The sequence below is a fragment of the Rattus norvegicus genome, chromosome 1 (assembly GCF_036323735.1).
Source record: "Rattus norvegicus strain BN/NHsdMcwi chromosome 1, GRCr8, whole genome shotgun sequence".
Classification (NCBI taxonomy): Eukaryota; Metazoa; Chordata; class Mammalia; order Rodentia; family Muridae; genus Rattus; species Rattus norvegicus.
The window spans coordinates 166,424,354-166,451,865 of NC_086019.1; the positions used below are offsets into that span (position 1 = coordinate 166,424,354).

The window sequence follows — 27,512 nt, forward strand, 5'->3', positions numbered from 1 at the left end:
TGACAAACTTTGACACATTTCCACTCCACACTTTCTGCCTCCCTGACCTCTCTCCACCTACACAGGTCTTCTCCTTTGTCTTATATACTAGTCAGCAATATTTGAGAATTTAAGGGAGTGTGGAGATCAAGTGGAAGACATGGGAAGAGGACAGTGGGGCAGAGAGGCTGATGAAAAAGAAAAAAGATCAGAGTCAGAATCAGTGGTCGCATGGAGAGAAGTGCTCTCGATACAGTGGGACACAACTGTGTCCTGTTGCTAACTGAAGGAGAAAGTAGAACCAGGAAGATCATCTGGAGGTACCACAGTTGTGTCCCCAACCTAAAGACGCAGTATTCCATGCAATTGCTAGCATCAGCTACCTGCACCCAGGGACCCATGAAACTGTCTTGGAGAAAGGCAGGAAAGAAGTAGAGAACTTTCCAATACTGTTATGGCAGAATATCTCTTTTCCATCCTGATGCTAACTGTAGCTGTCATTCTGGAGTAAGTTATCCTGTCACTTTCTATCTCACTATCCCTATCTAATTATTTCCCATATAATCTTCTGTGATAGTTCCATTATCTATTCTGGGACCAATAATCTCCACAGGGAATTTCAGCCAACTGGTGATTGAAAGTAGGAGGGGCAGAGGAAATCAGAGTGTGTGGGACCTTGTGAAGTGGCATGAGCATGCTGTCTAAGCTTGTGACTTTGTGTGTCCATATAGACCTGAAAAGACTCAGGGACAATTCATAAGACCAGGTTATAGGCAAGCCTCTGGGGCAGTTTTTAAATTAGTGATTGATGGGGGAGCCCAGCCCATTGGGAGTGGTGCTATCTCTGGACTGGTGGTCCTGGCTTCTATAAGAAAGCAGGTTGAGCAAGCCATGAGGAACAAGCCGGTAAGCAGCACTCCTTCACAGCCTCTGCGTCAGCTCCTGCCTCAGGGTTCCTGCCCTGTTTTGACTTCCTTTGATGATGAAGAGTGATAAGGAAGTATAATCCAAATAACCCCTCCCATGAAGGAAACAAAAAGACTCACAGGCGATACTGCAGTCAGAAGATCCAGACTCATATATTTACACGACGCTTTCTTCGGTTGCTCATCCCTCACACAATTTCTCTGACAAAGAGAGCAGAAGGCTGAATAACCTAGGCATGAAGCGAACAGACCCATTTCTTTTCTTCTGTTTTCCCCTTAGGCAATTACTCATCACAGCGGATTTACTTTTCTTTTGAATGTCCACTCAAAGAACTTCACCCATCCTTCATGGAGCTACACACCCCAATGTCCTTATGTTCTCCCCCGCCTCTGCCTTAGCTGTATTTGCACAGGGGAGGAAGTGAGGCTGGAAGCGCAGGCACTGAGTATGCTGTACTCAGATTCCAGGACAGATGTCCGGGCTGAAGTACAGCTCATGGCCTTCTCCTTTCCAACTGTCACTAATATCTGAGTTAGGATTCATTAAAAACATCCAGGATGGGAAGATGGTAGGCAGTGATGCAAGGCTAAAGTTAGACCACCATCATCAGCATTCACAGTGACCCCCTAAGGGCTGGACAGCATCTTTGCTGGGCCCATTCATGGTGATGGTGGTACTGGATGCTCTTACAGCATTCTTAATTCTATGTCTGTGGCCGATTTCTTTTTAAACCTTTTTCCCCCTGATTTGTCTGCATCTTGCAGTCAACCAAACATCGCCTAGCCTCTTTCAAATACCTTCCTCAGAATATCAAGTAGTCTCCCATTTATTTGCCCTGCTTGCCTCATGGTAGTATTTGCTAGAAGACAGTCCTTACCTAGAACATATGATAATAGGTGTCCAAGCACCAGGAACAGAGCTGTGCTATGAGTACAGGAACAAATTGGTCACCCCTCTTGAGAACCCGAAAGCCACTTTGCCAGCACTTACCACTCCTTTATGGAAGACCAAGTTCAGTGCAATGCAAATCCTGGCTCAGAAACTCATCAGTTGTGTAGATTCAGTGACCTCCCCTAAGCTCTTGCTTCCCCATGATCTGGAGAGGCTGATTCATATTTCATAGGTGACTGTGTAAGGATATCTCATTGAAAAATGACCCCAGTGACACTTGGGTCTGTGGTCAGCTTATAGTACGTATAGTGTTGGGGTATGGGCGAGCTTACAAACAGCCAGACTTACCAGGTTTTGGAAGGGCATGATAGTGGAGTCCCAGGTCCTGCAGGACTTAGACTTCTGGAAACACAAGAGCTCCAGTATTTATCCTGTCATTAGGGCCTTAAGTTCGGGTAGAAACTCCTTGGGGATAAGGACACTAAAGAGGCCTCTGGGATACTGGAAAAGGCATCAAATTGAAGCTTTGAAATTTAGACCTTGAAGGAAGGAAGAATGTATTAATTCATCATCTTCTAGAACATAAAGCACAGGGTAAATTATAAATAGTAAAAATTTATTTGACCTAAGGTTTTAAAGGCTGGCAAGTCTAAGATCCAGGGGATCCATCTGGTGAGGGCCTCGTTACTGTATTACTACGTGGTATTTATTTACAAATGGAACTATCACATGGTCTATCAATTCCATGACTGGGTGTACACCCAAAGAAAATGAAACCAGTATGTTGAAGAGATATCTGAACTTCCAGTGTTCATTCACAACTAGTGTCGTACACGTCAGTGTCCAGCAGTAGGTGAGGGGATGAAGAAGATGTGGTAGATATACACACTTAAATACTATTTAGCCATAACAAAACAAAATGCTATCATTTGCCACAATATAAATAAACCTGCTGACAGATGACATAAGACAGGCACAGAGAGACAAATTCCACTTACCTGTGTAATATAAAAACATTATCAGAGACTCCCAGGGTGGGAAAGGAGAGAGGTAGATCAAAGGATACAAAAATGAAGTTAATCAAGGGATAGGTTTAAGAGAGAATTACTGTCTCTCATCTTAGTTAAAAACAGTTAACAGTTTTTTTTCTCCATATTGGCCGGCCAATTCAGTGCTTGCCTGTTTTTAGGCAAGCAGTCTTTATGTATGCATGTCACAGAGTACATATATTTGAGACAATATGTCATACATGATAAATGTATACAATTTTATTTAAAATATAAAATTAAAGGTGGTTTGGGAAAAACTGGATTGTAAGGTAGAAAAAGTTAGGAAGTACAACTAGGGAACCATGAGGAGTTGGTTAAGTGGGCATCTTGATGATGTGAGTGAGGAAGGCATGTAGGTCCATGAGGTTTACAGACAGAAGGAGCAGTAGATGTGGAGGCTTCTGGGATTAATTCCACTAATTTGAAAGACACCTTCAGGCCAGTTGCTAAAGTGGAGTGACAGAGAGGATGGTAATCATGAATTTTGAGTTGTGGCCATGGTCACTTGATGAAGGCTATAGTAAGCCATGGCGCGGGAATGGCGCTATTATTGGGAGGTATGGTTAGGAGGAAGTGTGTTACTCAGCTTAAGGCTTTGGAATTTCAGAAGCCCAAGCCAGGCATAATGGCCCTCTGTCTTTCTGATTCCTGCTAATTATGACGTTGAACTCTCAGCTATCTCTTTAGTATCTTGTCTACCTGGCTGTCCCTATGCTTTACACCATGATGATAATGGACTAAACCTCTGGCCTGTAAGCTGGTTTCAATGAATGTTTTTCTTTGTAAGACTTGCCATAGTCGAAAATATCACCCTGAGTGAGGTAACCCAATCACAGAAAAACACACATGGTATGCACTCATCGATAAGTGGCTATTAGCCCAAATGCTTGAATTACCCTAGATGCCTAGAACACATGAAACTCAAGATGGATGATCAAAATGTGAATGCTTCACTCCTTCTTTAAAAGGGGAACAAGAATACCCTTGGCAGGGTATTCTTGAGAGAGGCAAAGATTAAAACAGACACAGAAGGAACACCCATTCAGAGCCTGCCCCACATGTGGCCCATACATATACAGCTATCCAATTAGACAAGATGGATGAAGCAAAGAAGTGCAGGCCGACAGGAGCCGGATGTAGATCGCTCCTGAGAGACACAGCCAAAATACAGCAAATACAGAGGCGAATGCCAGCAGCAAACCACTGAACTGAGAACGGGACCCCCATTGAAGGAATCAGAGAAAGAACTGGAAGAGCTTGAAGGAGCTCGAGACCCCTTATGAACAACTATGCCAAGCAACCAGAGCTTCCAGGGACTAAGCCACTACCTAAAGACTATACATGGATTGACCCTGGGCTCTGACCTCATAGGTAGCAATGAATATTCTAGTAATATCACCAGTGGAAGGGGAAGCTCTGGGTCCTGCTAAGACTGAACCCCCAGTGAACTTGATTGCTGGGGGGAGGGCGGCGATGGGGGGAGGATGGGAAGGGGAACACCTATAAAGAAGAGGAGGGGGAGGGGTTAGGGGGATGTTTGCCCGGAAACCGGGAAAGGGAATAACACTCGAAATGTAAATAAGAAATACTCAAGTTAATAAAAAAATACTTGCCATAGTCATGGCATCTCTCTTCACAGCAATAAAACCCTAAGACAGAAGTTTATACCAGGAGTGGGGTATTGCTGTGATAGACCTGACTATACTTTAGTTTGGAGGAATATGGAACCTTTTCTAGTTTGGACTAGAAAAGCAATGGGACACTTTAAGCTGTACTTAATGGGCCATATCAGCAGGAACATGGAAGACAGTGGTTCTGAGGGTGAATTGAACTGTGGGAGCTCAAGACATCTCAGAGAAGAAGAGTATTAGCAAGTGGCCTAGAGATTGTGTTTGTGATAGTTTAGTGAAAAATATGACTGCTTTCTGTTCTTGTCCATAGAAATCTACCCAAGGCTAGATTGAAGAATAATGAATGTATTAATAACTTTGGCAGAGGAAATTTCAAAACAACCTGACTGTGTGGCTATAGTGGCTAGTTTTATGCAGATGTGTGATGAAAAGGAGTAAGCTGAGCCAGGAAAAAGAGAAAGTGTAGAGTTTGTGGAGAAAGGGACATCAGGAAGTATAAACAAAGGAAAAACCTAATGCTAAGTGGAATAAAGGGAGCAGTGACTCAGAGCAAAACCCCACCCAACTAAGTTTCCAAGTTATGAAAAGGAGTTAAAGAAAAATGTAGGACAGGGCATAGTGGCACATGCCTTCAATCCCAGCACTTTGAAGGCAGAGTCGGGCAGATCTCAGTTCAAGACCAGCCTGGTTTACAGATTGAGATCCAGGACAGCCAAGCTTAGACAGTGAAGGAACCCATCAAAACCACTGAATTGAGAATAGGACCCCCGTTGAAGGAATCAGAGAAAGAACTGGAAGAGCTTGAAGGGGCTCGAGACCCCATATGTACAACAATGCCAAGCAACCAGAGCTTCCAGGGACTAAGCCACTACCTAAAGACTATACATGGACTGACCCTGGACTCTGACCTCATAGGTAGCAATTAATATCTTAGTAAGAGCACTAGTGGAAGGGGAAGCCCTGGGTCCTGCTAAGACTGAACCCCCAGTGAACTAGATTGTTGGGGGGAGGGCGGCAAGGGGGGGAGGAAGGGGAGGGGAACACCCATAAAGAAGGGGAGGGGGGAGGGGGATGTTTGCCCGGAAACCGGGAAAGGGAATAACACTCGAAATGTATATAAGAAATACTCAAGTTAATAATAATTAAAAAAAAACAACAAAGCTGAATAAGGGGGATGTATAGGGAGAATACCCATATGGGGGAGGAGGAGGGGAGGGAATGAGGGCTTATGGACAGGAAACAGGGAATGAGAATAACCTTTGAAATGTAAGTAAAGAAATATATCTAATAAAAAATTAAAAAAAAAAACCACAAAGCTGGTGAAAGCTTGTTTGAACAAGGGGCTATGTTCTAGCCCCAGGAAGCAGCAGAACCTGGCAGCTTTGGTTTTGTGGTTATGGTTTTAGAATCAAGGATACAGGAAAAGGGTTATGGAATCCTTAGCAACTAAGGAAAGCCACTGGGGCAAGGCATGTGGCAGGGGTGTCTCTGTATGGAGGTCTAGAGAGGTCACTGTGTGAAATTGCGAAAGTGAAGCCTTGGAGACCCCAAGAATTGGAGATGCCAGAGTTAGGGAATACCTGTTGGGGAAAGCTACTAACATGGGGTTGAACTAGCCCAGAAGAGAGAAGTAGGTTACAGTCAACAAAGCAGAAAGAATCTGGAGAACTGAAGACCTCATGGCCGTCAGAGATGGAGATGGAGAGTTTGGATTTGCCCAGCTGATCTTTGGTCATGATTTTGTTCAGTATTTGCTCACTATGTTCCATTTCCTCTCTTTTGGAACAATTCTATCTATCTAAATATCTATCTATCTATCTATCTATCTATCTATCTATCTATCTATCTATCTATCTACCTATCTATGCAACTATGTATGTATGTATGTATGTATGTATGTATGTATGTATGTATCTATCTATCTATCTATCTACCTATCTATGCAACTATGTATGTATGTATGTATGTATGTATGTATGTATGTATGTATGTATCTATCTATCTATCTATCTATCTATCTATCTATCTATCTATCTATCTATATCTCCTAATGGATTATGGGGACTATTGAAAGTGGATTGATATGGCTATAAGCCAATGGGGCCAGGGAGTGAAATGTTGTGGTTTGAATAAAAATGGCCCCCATAGGCTCACAGGGAGTGACACTATTGGGAGTTGCGGCCTTGTCAGAGGAAGTGTGTTACTGGGGTTTCAGAAGCCTAAGCCAGGCACAGTAGCTCTCTCTCTCTTTGTTGCTTGCTGATCCAGATATCTTGAAACCATACCTCCTCATACCTCAGCTCACAGATGTTCAAGTTCCTTTCATGAACTGTCACAGCATTCGTGTGTAACCCATACACATCTACTTGTAAACTTTAAATCACTTCTAGATTTCTTACACCACCTACTGCCATGTGATTACTCTGTACATGTGTTCTACTGTATTGTTAAGGTAAAACACACAAATACAAAGGCCCTAATATATTTGCCAATTGGCAGAGTTGTATTAGTTGAAGGTTTGCATGTGGGACTCAAAGAATAGATTTTAAAAAAGCCCCAACAAAGATAAAATCTAAGGTGATGAGAAGGCACCGAGAGGCGGGAGAGAGAACCAGCTGGCAGTGGGTACTAATGAGGTAGAAGGAAGCCCTGTCGAGGGCACAGGGAGCGCTCAACTGCCCAATGCTGCTGCAATGTTGAGTAAGCTGTGGCTCAAGAACTGATTATAGACATTTATGGCAAAAGGTTCAGGGAAGACTAAATATGCACATGGGAGGAACAGGTGTGGACCCACTCAAAGATCCACTGAATGCATCATGGATCTGAATACAAAATATAAAATTGTAAAATTCTTAGAAGAGGAAAAAGCTTCACGACTTTAGATTTGGCAATGATTCTTAAATACTGGCCACAAAGGAAGAAATACTCAAATCATACTGTGAATTATCCTAACTCTTCCAGGATGCCAAACCTTCCCGCCTCCCAAGAAAGTACTCTTGCTTTTCTGGGTTCATTAACACAACTTTATCATGGATTTACAGACTTAAACAATTCTTCTTTTGAGATTTTATTTATTTGAATTTTTAAGTGTAAGGATGTCTAAGCAAACCTGCATGTTTTTGAGTACCTTGTGCATACAGTTACCTAGAGAGGCTAGAAGAGGATATTGGATTCCTGGGACTGGAGTTACAGATGGTTGTTACTTACTAGGTGGCTGCTGGGAACTGAATAAAGGTGGTTCCTTTACATGAACAGCTGGTACTTTAAAACCCCAAGCCATTTCCCTACCCTCTGAATTACATACTTCAAATATCATCAGTTTAAGCTGTATTATTTTTATAGTGAACCTAGCCAAGATGCTGAAAGGAAAAGTGTGTAAACTGCTGGAATGTTCTCATAAGCACAATTCTGTCTCAGGGTCAAGTCCCTTTCAGCCTTAGACTCTCAAGGGGATCTTGAAAGGACTTAGCAGGCCATCCACCTGCCCTCTGAAGGGTCATGAGAAACAAAGATCCGGAGTGCAAGTGGGTGGAGTCCAAAAGTAATGATTAGGACAAATTCAGAAAAAAGCTTGATTACACTGAAATAAAAGTTGCAAGAACACTGTTAGGAGAGTATAAAGGCGATCTATAGAATGGGAGGATGTATTTGCCCAGCATCCATCAGTAGACTTTTACTACAGGAATACATGAAGACCTTCCATGCCAGGGATGCTGACTCATGCTCTCATCCTACCACCCGAGAGGCTGAGGCAGGAGGAGTGCTACAAGATTAACACCATCTTGGGCTACATAGTGAGTTTGAGGTCATACTGAGATAGATACAGGTTGAGACCCTACCTCATATAAAACAAACAAACAAACGACACCAGATATATTTCAATAACACCCTCTCCAATAAGCCAATTACAACAACAGCCACAACAACAACAACAACAACAACAACAATAACAACAACAACAACAATAATGACAACAACAAAGGCAAACATTTTGTTTTTTTTTTTTTTACTTTAACTGTAAAATAATTATTTCTTTTCTGCAAATGTTATTGAGGCCTTTTTTTGTTTCCTTTATTTTTTTTATCTTTATTAACTTGAGTATTTCTTATTTACATTTCGAGTGTTATTCCCCTTCCTGGTTTCCGGGCCAACATCCCCCTAACCCTTCCCCCTCTCCTTCTTTATGGGTGTTCCCCTCCCCATCCTCCCCCCATTACCACCCTCCCTCCAATATTCACATTAACTGGGGGTTCAGTCTTAGCAGGACCCAGGGCTTCCCCTTCCACTGGTGCTCTTACTAGGATATTCATTGCTTCCTATGAGGTCAGAGTCCAGGGTCAGTCCATGTATAGTCTTTAGGTAGTGGCTTAGTCCCTGGAAGCTCTGGTTGGTTGGCATTGTTGTACATATGGGGTCTCGAGCCCCTTCAAGCTCTTCCAGTCCTTTCTCTGATTCCTTCAATGGGGGTCCCGTTCTCAGTTCAGTGGTTTGCTGCTGCCATTCGCTTATGTATTTGCTGTATTCTGTCTGTGTCTCTTAGGAGAGATCTACATCCGGTTCCTGTCAGCCTGCACTTCTTTGCTTCATCCATCTTATCTAGTTTGGTGGCTGCATATGTATGGGCCACATGTGGGGCAGGCTCTGAATGGGTGTTCCTTCAGCCTCTGTTCTAAACTTTGCCTCCCTATTCCCTGCCAAGGGTATTCTTGTTCCCCTTTTAAAGGAGTGAAGCATTCACATTTTGATCATCCGTCTTGAGTTTCATTTGTTCTAGGCATCTAGGGTAACTCAAGCATTTGGGCTAATAGCCACTTATCAATGAGTGCGTACCATGTGTGTTTTTCTGTGATTGGGTTAACTCACTCAAGATGATAAGGCAAACATTTTGAATAGGCATGTTTCCCCAGAGGATATATAAACAGCTAATAACCACTTGAAAAGATGCCCAACATCACTAATCATCAAGACTCATCAAGACTCCACTGCACACCCATTTGACTGGCTGCATCAAAACTGAGAAAACAATGTTGATAAAGATGTGAAAAAATTGTAGCCCTGTGTGTGCTGGTGGATGTGACAGACCCAGCCTGGCTGTCTTCTACCTTCGCTGCCTGTAATATTTGCTTGTAAAACTCAAGTTCTACTGACTTTTCACAGTCTGTTCACTGAGACTTACTCAGACCTTAACAATGGGGGTCCTTGTGCAGATGTCCTGCGTCAGGTCAATGTAGCCTGGAGACAACAGGCTCAAGAGAGGTGTATTCTCATTCATGAGGGTGCAAGTTAGGGCACCTGCAGGGAGGGGAGTGAATGTCAGCAGAACACAATCTCAACAGAAGTGGCTGAGATGCCTCAGGAAAGAATATAGATGCTTTGATGTTAGGGGTACAGAGGCTCACTTGAACCCCAACTTCTCTTCTTAGGACCATGACACAGTAGCAGACTCTAAGACCAGTCCTGGATGTGTTTCTGTGTTAATACTTTGATAATATTAAAGATTAATGATTATTGAATAGTAGTAGCATAGTTTGTTATTCCATAAAGATGTCACTGGATCCTCCCTTGAATCCTGTAAGGTAGAAAGGACTGGGTACTGAGATCACAGGAATGAAACAATCTAAGGAATGAAGAGGTTAAATGCCTTGCTGAGCTTACAATCTAGGACTCAAACCCAGGTCCCCCACCCCCACCCTCAAATTATAGCTCAGTGGGAAACAACCACGCCACAAACAAACAAACAAACAAACCAACATACCCAACAACTAGCAATCAAATATAACAGCCACAGATAACCTTCCTCTTATGAACAAACAACCCTCTCTTCCTCAGCCACAAGGAGCAAGCACCATGCCAGCCTTTCTTGTACTCTGGAGAGGCTGTAGATCTCAGCAGGCACCAAGGGAGGGCAGAAAGAGGCATACTCATTACCTCACTGCAATCAGGTCAGCCACTGCCTCCAGGGAGAAGCAAGACTGGATGTGACAGTCACAGAGTGGTCAGAGTGTGGGGTTGGCAAAGCCTAGAAAGTCCTGAGTCAGCCCCAGAGAAAAGTCAGTGCCTATCATGAGGTCTGTTTCAGCCCCAGAGAGAAGTCAGTGCCTATCATGAGGTCTGTTTCAGCCCCAGAGAGAAGTCAGTGCCTATCATGAGGTCTGTTTAGCATGTTCCTCAGAGACAAGGGTCCACTGCTCCCTTTTTCTTTTGGGAGAAGGGAAGTTGACTGAGGATATATCTAGGCTTTTCTGTGCATCTCCTCTCATGGAGAGAGGAGCATGATACTGCTTTTCTGTGACTCCCAGGAGTGAGTGGAGTTGCAGGCTGAGGGTGAGAGCAGGCTGGGCCTGATGCAGTAGACATAGACTGATTGGAGGGGTACTTGTGCTGGGACCAGCTAGCCTCTAGGGGTGGGGCTGGGGCTTGGGCAGATTATCTAGGGGCCGGAACAGAGGAAGAACAGAGGCCAGGGCATGTGAACAGAGAACAGGATCAATCAGAACAATGGCAGAAATAGCACCCAAAGACCGAGGGAGTGTCATGGAGTGACAGAGCCTAGCGTCACTCTTCCTTTCTTCTCAGCTCCAAACAGATGACTTCTTCCTGCTTTAGGCACTACCTCACCTCTCTGTTGTCACTCATGCCAGCACACTTCTGGCTACTAGGACATCTTTCTATCTTCTTATGCTTTGTGTTCTATGGGCTTCAGATCCCGCATTATGCCTTTATTAGAAGTCCCTACTTGCCTCCCAGGCACGTGCCCATTTTGGGGTGCTTTTTAGAGTCTACCACCAGAAATCTCTGGCTTAGTAACCCAGCCCATGCCTATAATTTCTCCCTTCTTGTCACTGTTGCTTTCCTTCCTCTCCACATTCAGGCCCTTTCTCAATTATAGCTGCTGCAAAGTGGCTGAGACAAGACACTGGGAAGGACAAGTGGGACATCTGGTTCATTAAAGAGTTCAGCCACAAGCAGTCCTGTCTCCACAGGGTGGTCCTATAACCACAGTTCTAGAATACTGTAGGAAAGATGTGGAAACGAGGCTTAGGTCTGAAGCGTGCCCCCTCCATGATGGTATAGTTCTCCAAATCTGTCATTCTAAGATTTTCTCTAGGTAAAGACGTAATGAGCAAGGCAAACAATCCTGCTGCCTCGCTGCTCTCAGCCATGACTCTGGGGGAGACAGAGAAACCACAAAGGTTTCCTTTGTCTCCTTGATGATATCCTTGGGGAGGAGGCAGGAAAGGGACACAGTCTTCTCAGTGACATCGAAAGACTGGAAAAACCACCCAAGCCAAGCTGGGTTAAGTGTTTTAAACAGGAGGAGACTGGCAAAGACTGTGACTGGAACTGGAGGTAAGTTTTCTTCAAAGCTAAAAAGAGCAAAGGTTGATGACTTCTGGGTTTATTAGTTAGAATATACTGACTGAGACTGAGTTGTGAGGGAAAAGAGAGAGGAGGGCCAGTGGCAGCCATCAGGAGTTCGGTCCCCAGCTCCGAAAAAAAGAAAAAAAAGTTCTGGTTTTTAAAATCTATCCAGTTCATGGTCATTATCTATGTTCTCTAACCATGACAACAGTAACTGAGGATTTTTCTCCCTGATTATAATTTAGCAATCAAAAATTTAAACTAGGTTTACTGTGGAAGGAACCAGAATTGTGGGGAACTAGACCAAAGAAGTTAAAAGGCAATGAAACCACTGATGCTGAGAAACATTTTAGACAAGAGTTGGTTTCTTTTCCATTCCAGTATTTTATTTTCCATTTTTATTTATAAGAAATAAAATTTATTTGAAATTTAATTACTTTTTTAAGATTTTCTTATTAGCTTAAGAAGTACAAGGTTTCATTCTAACATGTTTGACAAACAAAACTTATTTTGTATGTGTCTCTCCTCACTCCTCCCACCCCTTTCCCCATGCCCTCTCGCTCCTCATAGCCTCCTTTCTACTGCCATGTAACCTGTGAGCTTTCTCAGAACTTCTCGTTCTCCTCTGGGTTTTCTATACCCACTCTCACAATACCTTATTGCTATCATACATACCTTAAATGCCAGAATCTATGTAGGAGAGAGAAATGAGACTTGTCTTTTTGAGACAGAGCACCACCTCCTTTACTAGAACACTTTCCAGAATCACCAAATTTCCTGCACATTTCATTCAAATTCCTTACAACTAATCTCTAATAGCCCCAGATTTAACTTTGACAATTCCAAGCTATGTAACCATTAATAATTAAGAACCATTAGTTTTCCTGACTCAAAAATATACCCACATTTACTGAGCACATTCAATGCATCGGATTTATGCTGCTTTACCATAATAATCTCAAAATCCTCAAAAGACATGTTTTAGACTATCCCTAAAAAAGGTGAAAAAGGACCATGTGTTTTGGTAAAATGTTTAAGAATTTTCTGGTAGTAGGGAATTGAGGCTAGCACCTTTTATATGCTGGGCAAGTACTCAACTAATTATTAGCTATGTTTGAGCATTTTCTCTCTCCTTCTGTCCCTCCCTTCGTCCCTCCCTCACTCCACCCCTCTCCTCCCCTCTCCTCTCTTTTTCTCTTTTGTTTTTTGTTTGTTTGTTTGTTTCTGTCTGATTGCCTGTTGGTCGGCCTTTCTTTCTTTCTTTCTTTCTTTCTTTCTTTCTTTCCTTCTTTCCTTCTTTCCTTCTTTCCTTCTTTCCTTCTTTCTTTCTTTCTTTCTTTCTTTCTTTCTTTCTTTCTTTCTTTCTTTCTTTCTTTCTTCAAGACAGAGCTTTGCTGTATAGTCCTGGCTATCTTGTAACTCACTCTGAAGACCAGATTGGCCTTGAATCTGCCTGCCTCTGTTTCCTGAGGGCTGAGGGCTGAGATTAAAGGCATGTGCCATCACACCTGATCTCTGTTTAAGCATTTTTCAAAGGAGATAAAAAACATGGGGAAAAAAGAGGAGGATAAGGGTTCCAGTAGGAAGAATAATAGTGCCAAAGATCAGAAGGGTTGAATACATTTTCTGAATGTCATGAAATCTAGCAAGAAATGGGGTGAAAGGAAGAACTAGAGATGGAAATTAAGGTACACAAAAAGGCACAAAAAGATTCCTCACATTTTTCTTAGCTGTGGGAAAGATACTGGTGGCAGAGGTTTCTGTGTGTTCAATAGAATCAATAGAATTTATATAACAGGAGCTGGGTCTTGTGGATCAGGTCTAAAGCTCAACTACTACAGAAGTTGAGGCTGGAGGATTTCAAGATCAAGGCCAGCTTGGGCAATTTAGTGACATCTGATCTCAAGTAAAATGTAAAAAGAGCATTTGAGATGAACCTTGATGATAGAATGCATGCTGAGTCTGTGCAAGGCCCTAGGTTTAATCATCGGCACAACAAATAAAAGCAAGCAAGCAAGCAAGCAAGCAAGCAAGCAAGCAAGCAAGCAAGCAAGCAAGCAAGCAAGCAAGCAAGCCCAACTTACAGATAAGCAAATTAAGGAAGAACTGAGACGTTTGCTTATTTTTTATATAGTAAGTTTATTATTTCAGAAAGAAACCTTTTGTATTTAGGGATGTAGTTGGAGTTGGGAAAGTAGTAAGAACTTGAGGAAACAAAGTGAATTTTTTGTAATATGAAAGCAGAAATCCACATCTTTAATAGAAATGCTTTCGAACTCCCTCTGTACTCCAAATGGTCTTAAACTAATGACCATAAAAAGGCTGCTTTTGGCACTATCTGCAGTAGTATCAGATATCCTGATGGTAGATGATTTTGTTATCATCTTGAAGGTATGAGCCACTTGTGCAATTTTTTTGATATGTTTTTTTGTTGTTGTTTATTTGAAGACTCACACATGTGAAGAAGGGCTAATTTTGTTTCATAAATGATTGGGATTTGAATTTGAACACTGACTCTGCTGATGTTGGATCCTCTTTAGAAGGGCTCTGTGGGAGTAAATTGGAAGAAGAAAAAAATTCCCAGCAGCCATGTTGGTTAATAATATCACCTCAACCCACCCAGTGGCCTTCTTATTGATGGGTATCCCGGGCCTAGAACAATTACATATTTGGATCTCCATCCCCTTCTGCTCAGCCTATACCTTGGCTGTTCTTGGCAACTGCACCCTCCTTTTCATCATTCGGGTTGATGCAGCCCTCCATGAGCCAATGTACCTCTTTCTGTCCATGTTGGCAGCAATAGATCTGGTCCTTTCCTCCTCAACCCTGCCCAAAATGCTTGCCCTGTTCTGGTTCAGGGATCGGGAAATCAATTTCCATGCCTGCCTTATCCAGATGTTCTTTCTCCATTCCTTTGCTATCATGGAGTCAGCAGTGCTGTTGGCCATGGCCTTTGACCGTTATGTTGCCATCTGCAAACCCCTGCACTATACCACGATCCTGACCAAGCCCCTCATCATCAAGATTGGCCTGGCTGCTGTGACACGGGCTGTGACATTAATGACTCCACTCCCCTTTCTGCTCAGACGTTTCCACTATTGTCGCGGTGTGATGATTGCCCACTGCTACTGTGAACACATGGCTGTGGTGAGGCTGGCATGTGGGGACACACGCTTCAACAACATCTATGGCATCGCTGTGGCCATGTTTATTGTGGTGCTGGACCTGCTCTTTGTTATCCTGTCTTATATCTTCATCCTACGTGCTGTTCTCCAGCTTGCCTCCCAGGAGGCTCGCTATAAGGCCTTTGGGACATGTGTGTCTCATATAGGTGCCATCTTAGCCTTCTACACACCTGTAGTCATCTCCTCAGTCATGCATCGTGTGGCTCGCCGAGCTGCTCCCCATGTCCACATACTCCTTGCTAATTTCTATCTGCTCTTCCCACCCATGGTCAATCCTATCATCTACGGTGTCAAGACTAAGCAGATTCGAGAGCGCGTCTTAGGACTATTCCTCAGAAAGGACTTAAAAGGAAAGTGAGGGATAATTGAAGAAGGGTGTAGGATGTTTGTTGGAATTGGAAGCCATGTGTGATAGGAAGTAGAGGAATGCCAAGATCTTCATGTTTACTTTTATCTTGATGCGATTTTTTTTTTTTTAAAATGAGTCGCCATTGACAAATGACACCTGCCTGGATTCAAACTTGTTCACATTTTGGAATTATCACTCCTGGCCTTTGGTAATGACATGACAGAGTCATGACCTACTGACCTCTTTAGACTGCAAATAAAGTCAATAATGTTTGTAAGTTCACTCACTCATGAGAAGCTGAGGGTCTGATTTATAGCCCAGTCCATGAAATGTGAAGTTTTAAATAATCTATCAACGTAGGACCTGGGCGAGCGTCAACAGTGCACCAATGAAGAAAATCCTCATCACTCACTGACAGCTGGGGTCCGGAGTCAGACAGAACTCTCCCACTGTTGGGGTTTCTAACATTCCAGAACTACAGATTCTACCACAGACAGCCTTGCTTATTAGGTTGTATTTTTTAAAACTTAGCCAGCCTGTGTATTCTTTGAAGTCTGTTCACTTCAGTGTCTTCACAGCTAACTTTTCTCATGAAACACTTTGAATAGCATGCAACATATCTTCTGAATTTCCTTATGTCATATGGCTCTTTCTTTGTACAAACCCTTATGTTTTCTATAAGAATGTGATTATTTAGACAAGGGTGTCTAGGGCATTGGTTTTAAATCTGTGGGTGGTGACCCCTTTGGGGGTTGCATACCAGATATCCTGCATATCAGATAAAGTTCAATTCATAACAGTAGAAAAATCAGTTACGAGTAGCAATGAAATAATGTTATGGCTGAAGGTCACCACAACACGAGGAACTATATTAAAGTGCTGCAGCCTTAGGAAGGTTGAGAACCACTGGTCTAGGGGCTTGGAACACATACATCTTAAAGTCGGTACACTGGATTTATATAGAAGTCCTAGGAAGAGAAAGAAATGACAATTGCAATAGATTCTGTTCTTTGTGCTCTCCTGCCCTGTTTCGATTCCAGAATTTAGTACATGGGAGAAAAAGGACAATGCCGAAACACAGAAGAGGAAGGAGTATCAAGCTGTCTTTTCCTTTGTCTCATGCAAACTTACATGATTATTTATAATCCTGAAAGCACACATGAACCTTCTCAGACAATTCCTAATACATGTTTCCACAAATGCATCATATCTGTTTTATTTTACAACTCTTTGTTTTCTCAAACTGTTAATTAGGAATTATATATCTTCTTCTCTGTAAGGAATTAGATATTGCATTTATAACAAAAGTAATAAAATCTTTTGGTTTCTTCTGTGTATGATGGAGTATATGGGAAGTTTTAAAAATCATAAAATAGTAATATATAAATAGAGTAGCATGAAATAAAAGAAATGACTCTTAAAATTAGTGTTTTGTGTATGTGTGTGTGTGTTTGTGTGTGTGTGCACATACATGTCTGTATGTGGATCTTCTCATGTGTGAGTGCATATGTGTTCTGAGGCCAGAAGGGGGCAGCATATTACTCAAACTGGGTCCATGGGTGGTTGTGAGTTGTTTGACAGGGGTGCCCAGAACTAGATTGAGGTCCTCTGCAAGGGTAGAATGTGCTCTTTATCACAGAATTATCCAAGAAATTACTTTTAATAAGATCTGTGATTATTCTGTTGGTTTATACAAGGAATTCCATCATTCTACAGGCTAGATATACCCCCAAGAAAAAGAGAAGAATTTTGTTTCTAGCACAATCCAGTAATGTAAGCTTCCCTATCATGGAAACACATCTATCATCATCATGAAAAGGGCTAGTTACAAAATAGTAAAAGGAAATTCTGCATTAGCTTGTTGGAGCTTGGATCATAGAACATTCACAAGAAATACCAATACCATCGGATTAAGATATTTTCACCCTCAAAGAATATAATGCAAGATTAGTTAAAAGAAAATGGTCAAGTTTTGGCTTAGTTACATATTTCCAATCATTGGATATCTGGGATATTCTAACTGTGCATCTTCAACTAGGACACATAGGCACGTGCCACTCATGAGGTAGCTGGACTCAAGGGTCTTGTCCTAAGTGGCCTTCTTGAAGGAAGTGTGTCACTGTGGGTGTGGGTTTGGAGACCTTCCTCCTGGCTGCCTGAAAGCAGTCTTCTCCTGATTCCATTTGGAACAGGATGTAGAATTCTCAGCTCCTCCTCTACCATGCCTGCCTAGATGCTGTCATGTTTCCTGTCTTGATGATAATGGATTGAACCCCTGAACCTGTAAGTTAGCCCCAGTTAAATGTTGTCCTTTAGAAGAGTTGCCTTGGTCATGGTGTCTCTTCACAGCAGTGGAAACCCTAAGACATGCTACTCTGTGACTCCCATGGAACTTTGCTCTTTTTCTGCTGCTCAAACTAGAAGTCTTGGCATTGCTATAGAATCCTTTCTCTCATATCAGCATCTATTTCTTTCTTGATCCATTGGTACTTTTGTCAGATGCTTATACCCCAGTGATTTCTCACTATGTTCCTTGCTATCACTTTTCTTTGGAAACACCATACTCTAATATAATGCAACAGTCTTTCTTCTTTCATGGTGCTGAATGTTAAACCCTAAGGATTTCATGTTATACAAAGCTCATACATAAAGCAAGTCTCAACAAATAAAGAAAAAAATTAATAGCATCCCGAAATTTCTCAAAATATTGTTATGTCACTATATTGCTCAAAACATGGGTTTTTTATATTTTGAGAGAAAGGTCAGAGCATTTTAAGCCATTGCAAAGGCCCGTGTGATTCAGACTCCTAGCTAACTCCAGTCAGTGAAAACAAGAGCTACACCTAGACACACAGTGGAGATGCGAAAAAAAGGAGAAAAGAAAAATCTTAGCAGCTCCTATGTTGAGGGCATAGCACTTTCTATTTAAAAGACTTTGGACTGATCACTGTCTTCAGCAAAAAGCAAGGAGAGGCAGGATGCAATAGATTGAACTTGAACTGGAGAAAGAAATTAGTTGCCTTTCCAGAATTTTTATTTCTTGTGAAAATAGCTTTCATGCATGGAGATGACTGAGGAGTTTACTACCAAAAAACGAATGAAATGTTTTCTGTAAGCCTGAAACAATAGAAAACTAAATGTAATTCTTCAAGTAGGGATAATATAATTTGGTAGAAACAAAGAAGGTATGAGGGGGGAACAAGAAATGTGAAGAAGACAGTATGCTGCAAAAAGAAGCTTCTTTGTTGAAGGGTGAGAGGTAAACTGTAGAAAAAATATATATTTACAAATTTTGAAAAGGGTAGTAGTAGGTTCTCCTCTTAAGTCTCTGACCTCCTTAGCCACAGGTAGTTGTCTAGATTTACAATGCCAGGTAGGAATTTCTTTTTATTGCATGGGCTTTAAACATCTGATTAGATAGCTGTTGGCCATTCACAGGGCAATAGTGTCACTACTGCACTGTTGCAGGTACTTGGCTGGTCCACTCATTGCTGTGCTTTGTAGACGTTGCAGCTGCATAGGCTTATAGATCGCTCCTCTCCCTTGGCAGCCTGCTTGGATACATTTGCAATGCAAGTCCTATGGTTAAAGCTCAGGGGAAATTGTGGGAGAAGGGGAAGAAGGATTTTTGAGGGTCAGAGACTCTCAAATCTTGTCAGTATGGGGGTTGGGGATTTAGCTCAGTGGTAGAGTGCTTGCCTAGCAAATGCAAGACCCTGGGTTCGGTCCCCAGCTCCAAAAAAAAAATCTTGTCAGGATGTTTGTGGCTACATGTGTTCCCTAGACATGACAAGGAACAATGAACCCATGAAACCTCAACAACTTGGCTGCCAAAAGAAGATTGCATAATGACATCACCAGGTGATATGCCAATATGGACATAGGAAGCTCCATGTGATCCCATGCCTAGAGGAAGAGCTACAGGTGGTCAACAGCTGCTGAAAGGAAGACTAAGTTTCCTCCAGGGATGAGCATCCACATAGGTTGTTTAATCTCAAGTGGTCAGCCGTGGTCATGAATTCATATGAGCAATACTAAATGGATCAAATAAGTTGTGTGCACATGCAACAATAATAATTAAAGAGGGAGGACGTCATAAACCTGAGAGGGAGTCAGGGGATACAGGAATTTGAAAGTGGATGAAACAACTGAATTTTATTTTCCAGCATATTACAAGGAACAAAGGAAGGCAAAGTTGCTGGGAACAACTGCAGCAAAAGCTTCCTTCCAGAGAAAGATTTTCCTCTATAAACCAGATGATCCTGAATTGGAAGTAGGGGGCTGGGGATTTAGCTCAGTGGTAGAGCGCTTGCCTAGGAAGCGCAAGGCCCTGGGTTCAGTCCCCAGCTCCGAAAAAAAGAACCAAAAAAAAAAAATCTGAATTGGAAGTAGTTAGAAAGATCATCTTTTATTATGTATAGAGGGTTGATAAACATTAATAAGGAATTATATTCATAATGGAATCACAACCATGTAGTTAGATCCTCTTGGTTACCCTGTGAGTCAGGAAAAGTTGAGAGTATTTTCTTTGCTTCAGATTGAGAATTAGAGTCAATCAGCGTGACAAAGGTCACAGCCAGATGACAATGAGTAACCAAGAATTTCACTGTGTTGTAATTATAGATGAAAACTAGCTAATGGATGACCTAGTCTTGGTTAGGCTGCCTCCTCACCTTCCTAGCTATCCCCAGACAGGAGTTGGTTTTGGTGTATAAGTTGAAGCCGTCTTTCACAGTAGATGCTGAAAGGAGAGAGGAAATGCAAGGATGTATTAGCGATCAGAGCACAAGCAGGCTTCACACAAACTGCTCATAGCTTCCGGGAGTAAAGCACTACTCCTTGCAGGTCTGATTTAGTGCAACCAAATGGGTGATGGGGCACGGGTTTCAGGAGAACTTTGTAGTGTGAGACATGAGCCAATGATATCTCTACCAACCTCCAGAGAAGAGCCCAGCAATTCTAGGAATCCCCAATGAGCCTTCTCAGGGGTAATTGTGGTTCGACATCCTTTGGGAGTAGTGCAGTGGTTTGTGAGGATAATGTCAACTGCTCCCTTTTTAGGTGCCTCCTATTCTAGAAGTAGGCTGTCTTCCAGATGCACGAAGTTAATGAAAAGGGTCCAGAGCCTGTGACCAGAGCTGGCACCAGGGACATCGGATCTGACACAGCTGTGCTGACCCGGTAAGGATGAGGGCACTCTCAGTCGCTTCCCATGGCCAGTCCTGATCCAGCATTAGCTCTCCCATCTTTTCTATTGCCATCGTTACCTCTATCTTGGCTTTAAAAAAAGGAGAACAGGTTTCAATAATTCCACTCAAATGCTTTATCTGTTTTCTATGAATTCCCCATCAAAGAGGGCTCTTTCCTCTTCTCTGTGGCCATTACTAGGATATGTCACTGTATTATGTAAGTTTGGGTTCTGTCACATCCTGTCTCCTATTGTTGCCTTCCCTGCTCTCACCAGCCTGCTCCTCCCTGTTACCAAGCTGCTGCATTAGCCAACAGAAGAGAATGAGGTCTGAATGAGAAAGGTTACAGGGACTACTAAGAAACACATTTCTTTGGGGTTCTGTTACATCCTTGAAGGGCTTCAGGTAAGTAAGTACTTTCCTGCCATTGAGTTGTAATCTTTTGAATCCATGACCTAGGAGATACATTCTGAGTCCAGGTGAGCACTTTGGCGTATAGTAGATAAAACACTGACTTTGGAGTACCAAGATCTGGATTTTATTTGAAGACTTATTCCATTCACTGTTCTATTCTAATTCTAACATTCTGGATAAAGCAGGTTTTAGATGAGCCTCCAAAGAAATAACGCACATGGATCATTGGACAATCTGTGCTTGGAAGATGAAGTTAGGTGTTTGTCTTTGTATAAGGATGGGTGGTAGGTCACCACATAGACAGAAATGTGCCCCTTTCTTTGTCCTCTCCTGCCTTCTCTTTTAGTTTCTGCCTTCTATCATTTGTGTTCTAAGGACTGAGTCATCGAAGCCATCAAGCTTGGTGGCAAGTACATTGATTCATCTTCTGACTCGTCTCACAAGCCCTCACATTTCTCTTTTTATTTTTTGTCTTTATTTTTGAATATATGAAAAGCCAATGGCTTTATTGATGCAGTACATTACAATGAATTTAAGAGTGAACACAGAGAATTCACTTTCTTTGAAAAGGCAGGATAACTGTACAAACTCTCAGATTTTTCTACTTTAAAATTCAAGCTCTTTTACCATGGCCCTGTGACCTGCACCTGACCAAACAATTTCACCCCATTTTAGGCAGGAGGTGCCCACAGGTACACGATGAAATCTGGAAAGTCAGTTATTAGTCAAGCGTCATTTCTGTGTTACTTTGCGGGCAAAGGCAAATCAGATCCCACTGAGAATTTAGGAAATCGATAAGACAAAATTTGCCTCCACCCTGAACTCTCTTTAGAAACAAGCAAACACAAACCCTTCTTGACCTTACTTCTCACTGAATCTGATGTCCACCCACTGTTGTCTTCTACAGAAAAATTGCTTACATGAGGAAGACCTTTGTTAGACGTCAAATTCTCCTTTTCTCAAGCTCATTTAAAACAGACTCTACATGGTACTATTCTGTCAATATTGCTTTATTCATTCATTCAGTTTCCTGAATCTCTAAGTATAAGAGCAATGTAGTTTTCAAATGATTTGCTTTGCTGATAATGTTACTACATAGTGATAATTCTTCTTTATTAATATACAGTGTTGACTCGCCTGTCAAAGCAACACAGATTCCAATTACTTTCCATCTTAATAGTTACCCACCCGGTCTCTTTTTGGACCTAAATCTCAGTTCTAAACCTTGGGATTTGTACCAGAGTTTTTCTTATGCCTGTGGATACTCAGTATATGTTTGGTATGGACTACTCTCATGTCTTCAGATACTATCTGTTTCCCAATGACACTAAGTTTCTATCAATAATCAAAGTGTCCCCTTCAAGTTCAAGACACGTACTCAAACTAATCACATGTTTCCTTAGACTTCTGATGAGACATTTCAAACACATCATGCTTAAAGTCGAAATTTTCATCTACTCCTCCAAAACTTCCTTATTTCAATATATTGTAGCCCCTCCTTTCTGATTGCTTATGCCAAACTTCAATTTCTGACAAAGCCTATATTTAATCTGCTGAAAACACACCCTACCACTCTGAGAATGAGTCCCAAATCCAATTAGAATAACTCATGACCATCTTGATTCTGAGCCAAACTCTTCCTTTCTTTGGACTGCTGAAGTAGCTTTAGTAAGTGTCTCCAATGTTTTTGCCTCTAAATGTTTGTGCTGTTTTCTTTTTTAAAGATTTGTTTTATGTATTAGTACACTGTCACTGCCCTCAGACACACCAGAAGAGGGCAGCAGATCCCATTACAGATGGTTGTGAGCCGCCATGTGTTTGCTGGGAATTGAACTCAGGACCTCTGGAAGAGCAGTCAGTGCTCTTAACCACTGAGCCATCTCTCCAGCCCCTGTGCTTTTGATTTTTAAACAAAATTAACCATGTCATAGATATCAGAGAAAACTTTTAAGAATTTTTAGGAATTCAAATATGTCTTTTTTTCCCCTGTTAAGCCAAAGTCTGAGAAAAATGAGTTTTTTCCCCTCAAAGTTCTACAAAGCCCATTTTCAATCTACCCAGCCAATATTTGAACATTGGTCATATATATGTCTTATGACATTTCCTTTGGCTAGTTTTTTAGATATTCTTCTATCAAGGATAATTCTATCCATCCTGTATCTCTCATGCCTGTCTCATACCCTGTCACTTTATATTTTCTGTTTTAGCCATTGCATTGGAAACTAAATCAAAAAGTCACAGCTTTACTCAGCTGTGTTTTGTCCTGGAAAAGTGTTCAGCAATTCCAGTGTTTTGTGAGCCTAGAAGACAAAGGAAATCAACACTCTTCAGATAAATCCCTGGCTGTGTGTTAGGGGAAGTGAGTGGAAGCCAATGAATGTGGTAGGAAAATACACAAAAACCAAAAGAAACTTAGAAGGGGCAATGCTGCAGAATGTTTCTAAAAGTAACAGTCCCTCTTTAATGTCTACAGAGAGCAATCCTGAGGTTCCTTGTACGTAGCTCTTCACTAGTAGATGATACAGCTGTGTCAAGATTCTCCAGCACAGAGATGCATCTTTGAATTCCTTTCTGTCATTGAAATCTTTCATTTCAGTCTTGCTCATTGGTTAATACAAACTGCCTGCATGGAATATTATGGTCTGTCTTTAAGGAAACCCGACAACTGTATTTTCTTATCTATGATTCATTGCTCACAATCATTTTCCAATGGAACCTACTATGGCTTCTTCATTTAAAATCGCTGTGTCTAGAATGGATATAGCTCAGAAGGAGAGTAGTTGTCTCATATGTTCAAGGTCCTGGGTTAATTCTCTTAGAACATTTGTTTCTTTTCTTCATATGTTTTAAGATTCTATATGTTCTTATTTGTTTGTTTGTTTGTTTAGCTTGAGAGAGAATGTGTGACAATATAAACTAAGTTGACTTTGAACCTACGTTTCTCCTACCTCACCTTCCAGAGTACTGAAATTACCATTAAAGCCACCATGCCTGGCTTTTAAAAAGTAAAATTGCACACTATGATTGTGTTAGTGACTATGTTTTTATTATTTTAAAGCCTTTTAAATTTTTTTATTAAAGAAACAAGTTTACTTTAGTCACAGATTTTTTTCCTTAATCCATGAAGGGAGAACACATATCAGTCAATTTATGTATATGGTTGCTGACTTATGTGAATATGAAGTTGTATGAAATCGAGGCTTGAAACATGAAGAAATTTAATTCATTGAAGGAGGATAGAAACCATGTACTGAAATAAGACAGAGAGATGAGAAACTGTAACAGGGCAGGGCCCAACAGAGAGTGAGTTTTCATGGTCAGTTCAGATAAATGTTGCCAATAGCTAGAGAGGAATGAAGCAGATCGGGGGCTAATGGCACATCATGGAAGTCATCAAAAAAGAAATATATCTAATAAAAAAATTTAAAAACAGTTGAAGAAGGAAAAGTATACATTGTTCTTGTAGTGGACTAAGTCTCAGCACCCATACCAGGCTGCTCACAATCTTCTGCAACTCCATATCCATAGGATCTGATGCCCTCTTCTGGACTTTTTGGGCACCTGCACTCATGTATACATAGCCATAGACATATATGCATACGTATGATTAAAAACACAAAATAAATCTTAAGAAAGAAGTAAACTAATTTTAACATATTTTATTTCCCTACCCAAAGGTATTCCTTTTATCAAGAACACAGCAAACACATCTTGCCATTGCTTTATGAAGGTTGCCATGTGATGTCAGTTATATGGATATTTAATATTCTCTTATTCAGAGTCAAAGTTCCTTGAGGCATGAATCATGAATTGAATTCCTATATGTCCATGAGAGCTATCAACTTATTTTGTTTAAGGTGTAACAGTGGGAATGGGACCTAAGCCACCCAGCTGGGATAGCAGAATTCTAGTATCATGAATTTCATAGGAAATACACACCGAAGGGGAAAGGCCATTTGAAAACCAACAAGGAGAATTTCCAGAAGTCATGTCAGCCATCAATGTTACCGAAACCCATCCAATGGCCTTTTTGTTGGTAGGAATACCTGGTTTGGAACACCTGCATATCTGGATCTCCATTCCTTTCTGCTTTGCCTATATCTTGGCTCTGTTGGGCAACTGCACCCTTCTCTTCATTATCCAGGCAGACTCAGCCCTTCATGAGCCTATGTACCTCTTTCTGGCTATGTTGGCAACCATAGATTTGGTCCTTTCTTCTACAACACTGCCCAAAATGCTTGCTATTTTTTGGCTCAGAAACCAAGAGATCAGTTTCCATGCCTGCCTTATCCAGATGTTCTTTCTCCATTCTTTCTCCATCATGGAGTCAGCAGTGCTGTTGGCCATGGCCTTTGACCGTTATGTTGCCATCTGCAAACCCCTGCACTACACCACGATCCTGACCAAGCCCCTCATCATCAAGATTGGCCTGGCTGCTGTGACACGGGCTGTGACATTAATGACTCCACTCCCCTTTCTGCTCAGACGTTTCCACTATTGTCGCGGTGTGATGATTGCCCACTGCTACTGTGAACACATGGCTGTGGTGAGGCTGGCATGTGGGGACACACGCTTCAACAACATCTATGGCATCGCTGTGGCTATGTTTATTGTGGTGCTGGATCTGCTCTTTGTTATCCTGTCTTATATCTTCATCCTACGTGCTGTTCTCCAGCTTGCCTCCCAGGAGGCTCGCTACAAGGCCTTTGGGACATGTGTGTCTCATATAGGTGCCATTCTGTCCACCTACACACCTGTAGTCATCTCCTCAGTCATGCATCGTGTGGCTCGCCGAGCTGCTCCCCATGTCCACATACTCCTTGCAATTTTCTATCTTCTTTTCCCACCTATGATTAATCCTATTATCTATGGTGTCAAGACAAGGCAGATTCGTGATCATGTGCTCAGTCTGTTCCGTAGAAAGGATGTGTAGATGGTTAGATCTTTTTCTACCCATCAGCCCAGTACTGAGTAGATGGCATGTTGGATAGAGAGGGAAACCTTTAGGATAACTGCACAATCTCAGTTGGCAATTCATCACTTGAGAACTCCTTGGCACCCAGTTATTCACTGATCTGTACCATAAGTCAGATTAGATAAGGTCTGTACCTCTAGCAGGGACCAGAGAAACCCATTTTTAAAGGGGAATGGCACAATGGAAAGACAATGAAACCTTATAGTAAATACTGTTATTCACAGGAAAGATGGTAGGCATACTAGATAAGACCGGTTCATACAAGTGAGATTTTGCTGATTATTTCATCCATAGTATGAATGAGTGTTGGAACATGATCCAAGAATGAAGACAGGTGGGGAGACTTCTGAGTGAGAAAACTCCAAGAAAACAGGACAAGAGTCTTGTGACCTCAGTCTTCAAAAACCACAGATTGGCTTGGATTATGCTTTTGTGCCCCTCCCAGCTGTAGCAGATCTTCGTATTCTTTTGCTTATCTGGAAGAACTGAAGCCAACTGTAGCTTTGACAAATTGAGATTATTTAATGGAATCTGATATTATCTGAATCCAAAGGGAAAATAATTTCCTTAGCATTATAAGGAAGTCTTAATAACCTGAACTATTATCTGCTTAAATTCCTTGATATAACTCTTTGAAAAATAAACATAATAGAATGTTCTGTTTATTAAAATTATCTCTTCTTAATGATTTTATTTTTTTATATTATTTTATTTTGGGGGGCAAGTCTGACCTGGATCTATCTTCCTTCCTTCCTTCCTTTCTTTCTTTCTTTCTTTCTTTCTTTCTTTCTTTCTTTCTTTCTTTCTTTCTTTCTTTCCTTCTTTCTTTCTTTCTTTCTTTCTTTCTTTCCTTCTTTCTTTCTTTCCTTCTTTCTTTCTTTCTTTCTTTCTTTCTTTCTTTCTTTCTTTCTTTCTTTCTTTCTTTCTTTCTCTCTTCTTATTTTTTTGAGGTAGAGTTTCTCTATATATCCTGGCTGTCTTGGAACTCCCTCTGTAGACCAGGATGACTTGAACTCAGAGCTCCACCCTCACTTGCTTCCTGTGTGTCTGGATGAAAGGCGTGCACTATCATCACCTTCACTGCCTTGCTTGGCCTGGAATTCCTCGTCATGCCAAGTCTTTAGTAGTTTCTTGGCTGTTAGGATTATGGGTATGAACCACCATCAAACTTGTATGTACTTTAGTATCATCTTGACATCTTCAAAAACCGCCAAATTCAGGCTATACTCCCACCAATCAGAGGTGAAACATTATCAATTGTATGTTGTGTAGATTAGAAAAACAGTATGTAGATACATCCTGAACAAAATGTTATACAAAGCGGTATTCAGAAAATTTGATATTTCTAATGTATTTACTAAAATGAAACATTATCAGTTCCATGTTTTAAAGGTTAGAAAATTACTAAGTAGGTACATTTTAAATAAAAATTTACACAAAATTATATCTAAAGAATTTTGGTATGTGTTTAATGTGTTTGCTAAAATGTAGTCTGATGATTATCTTCTTTGCTTGTTAGTATACATTGTATCATTTGGCCATTTCTAAGTCATCAATGTAC

General features: G+C 41.4%; 2 protein-coding genes across 2 annotated transcripts; both read left to right on the plus strand.

Moving 5' to 3' along the window:
- The first annotated feature begins 14,428 nt into the window (after positions 1-14,428).
- Positions 14,429-15,382, plus strand: Or52k2 (olfactory receptor family 52 subfamily K member 2). Its single transcript, NM_001000124.1, has one exon. It carries the CDS (start codon positions 14,429-14,431, stop codon positions 15,380-15,382), a length of 954 nt encoding a protein of 317 aa, NP_001000124.1.
- Positions 15,383-24,964: 9,582 nt separating this feature from the next.
- Positions 24,965-25,909, plus strand: Or52k1 (olfactory receptor family 52 subfamily K member 1). Its single transcript, NM_001001001.1, has one exon. The coding sequence runs from the start codon at positions 24,965-24,967 to the stop codon at positions 25,907-25,909; it is 945 nt and encodes a 314-aa protein (NP_001001001.1).
- The last annotated feature ends 1,603 nt before the right edge of the window (positions 25,910-27,512 follow it).

Bases quoted from the DNA above. Each gene is read 5' to 3' on its own strand.
- Or52k2 (NM_001000124.1), top strand. From the start codon at position 14,429: ATGTTGGTTAATAATATCACCTCAACCCACCCAGTGGCCTTCTTATTG.
- Or52k1 (NM_001001001.1), top strand. From the start codon at position 24,965: ATGTCAGCCATCAATGTTACCGAAACCCATCCAATGGCCTTTTTGTTG.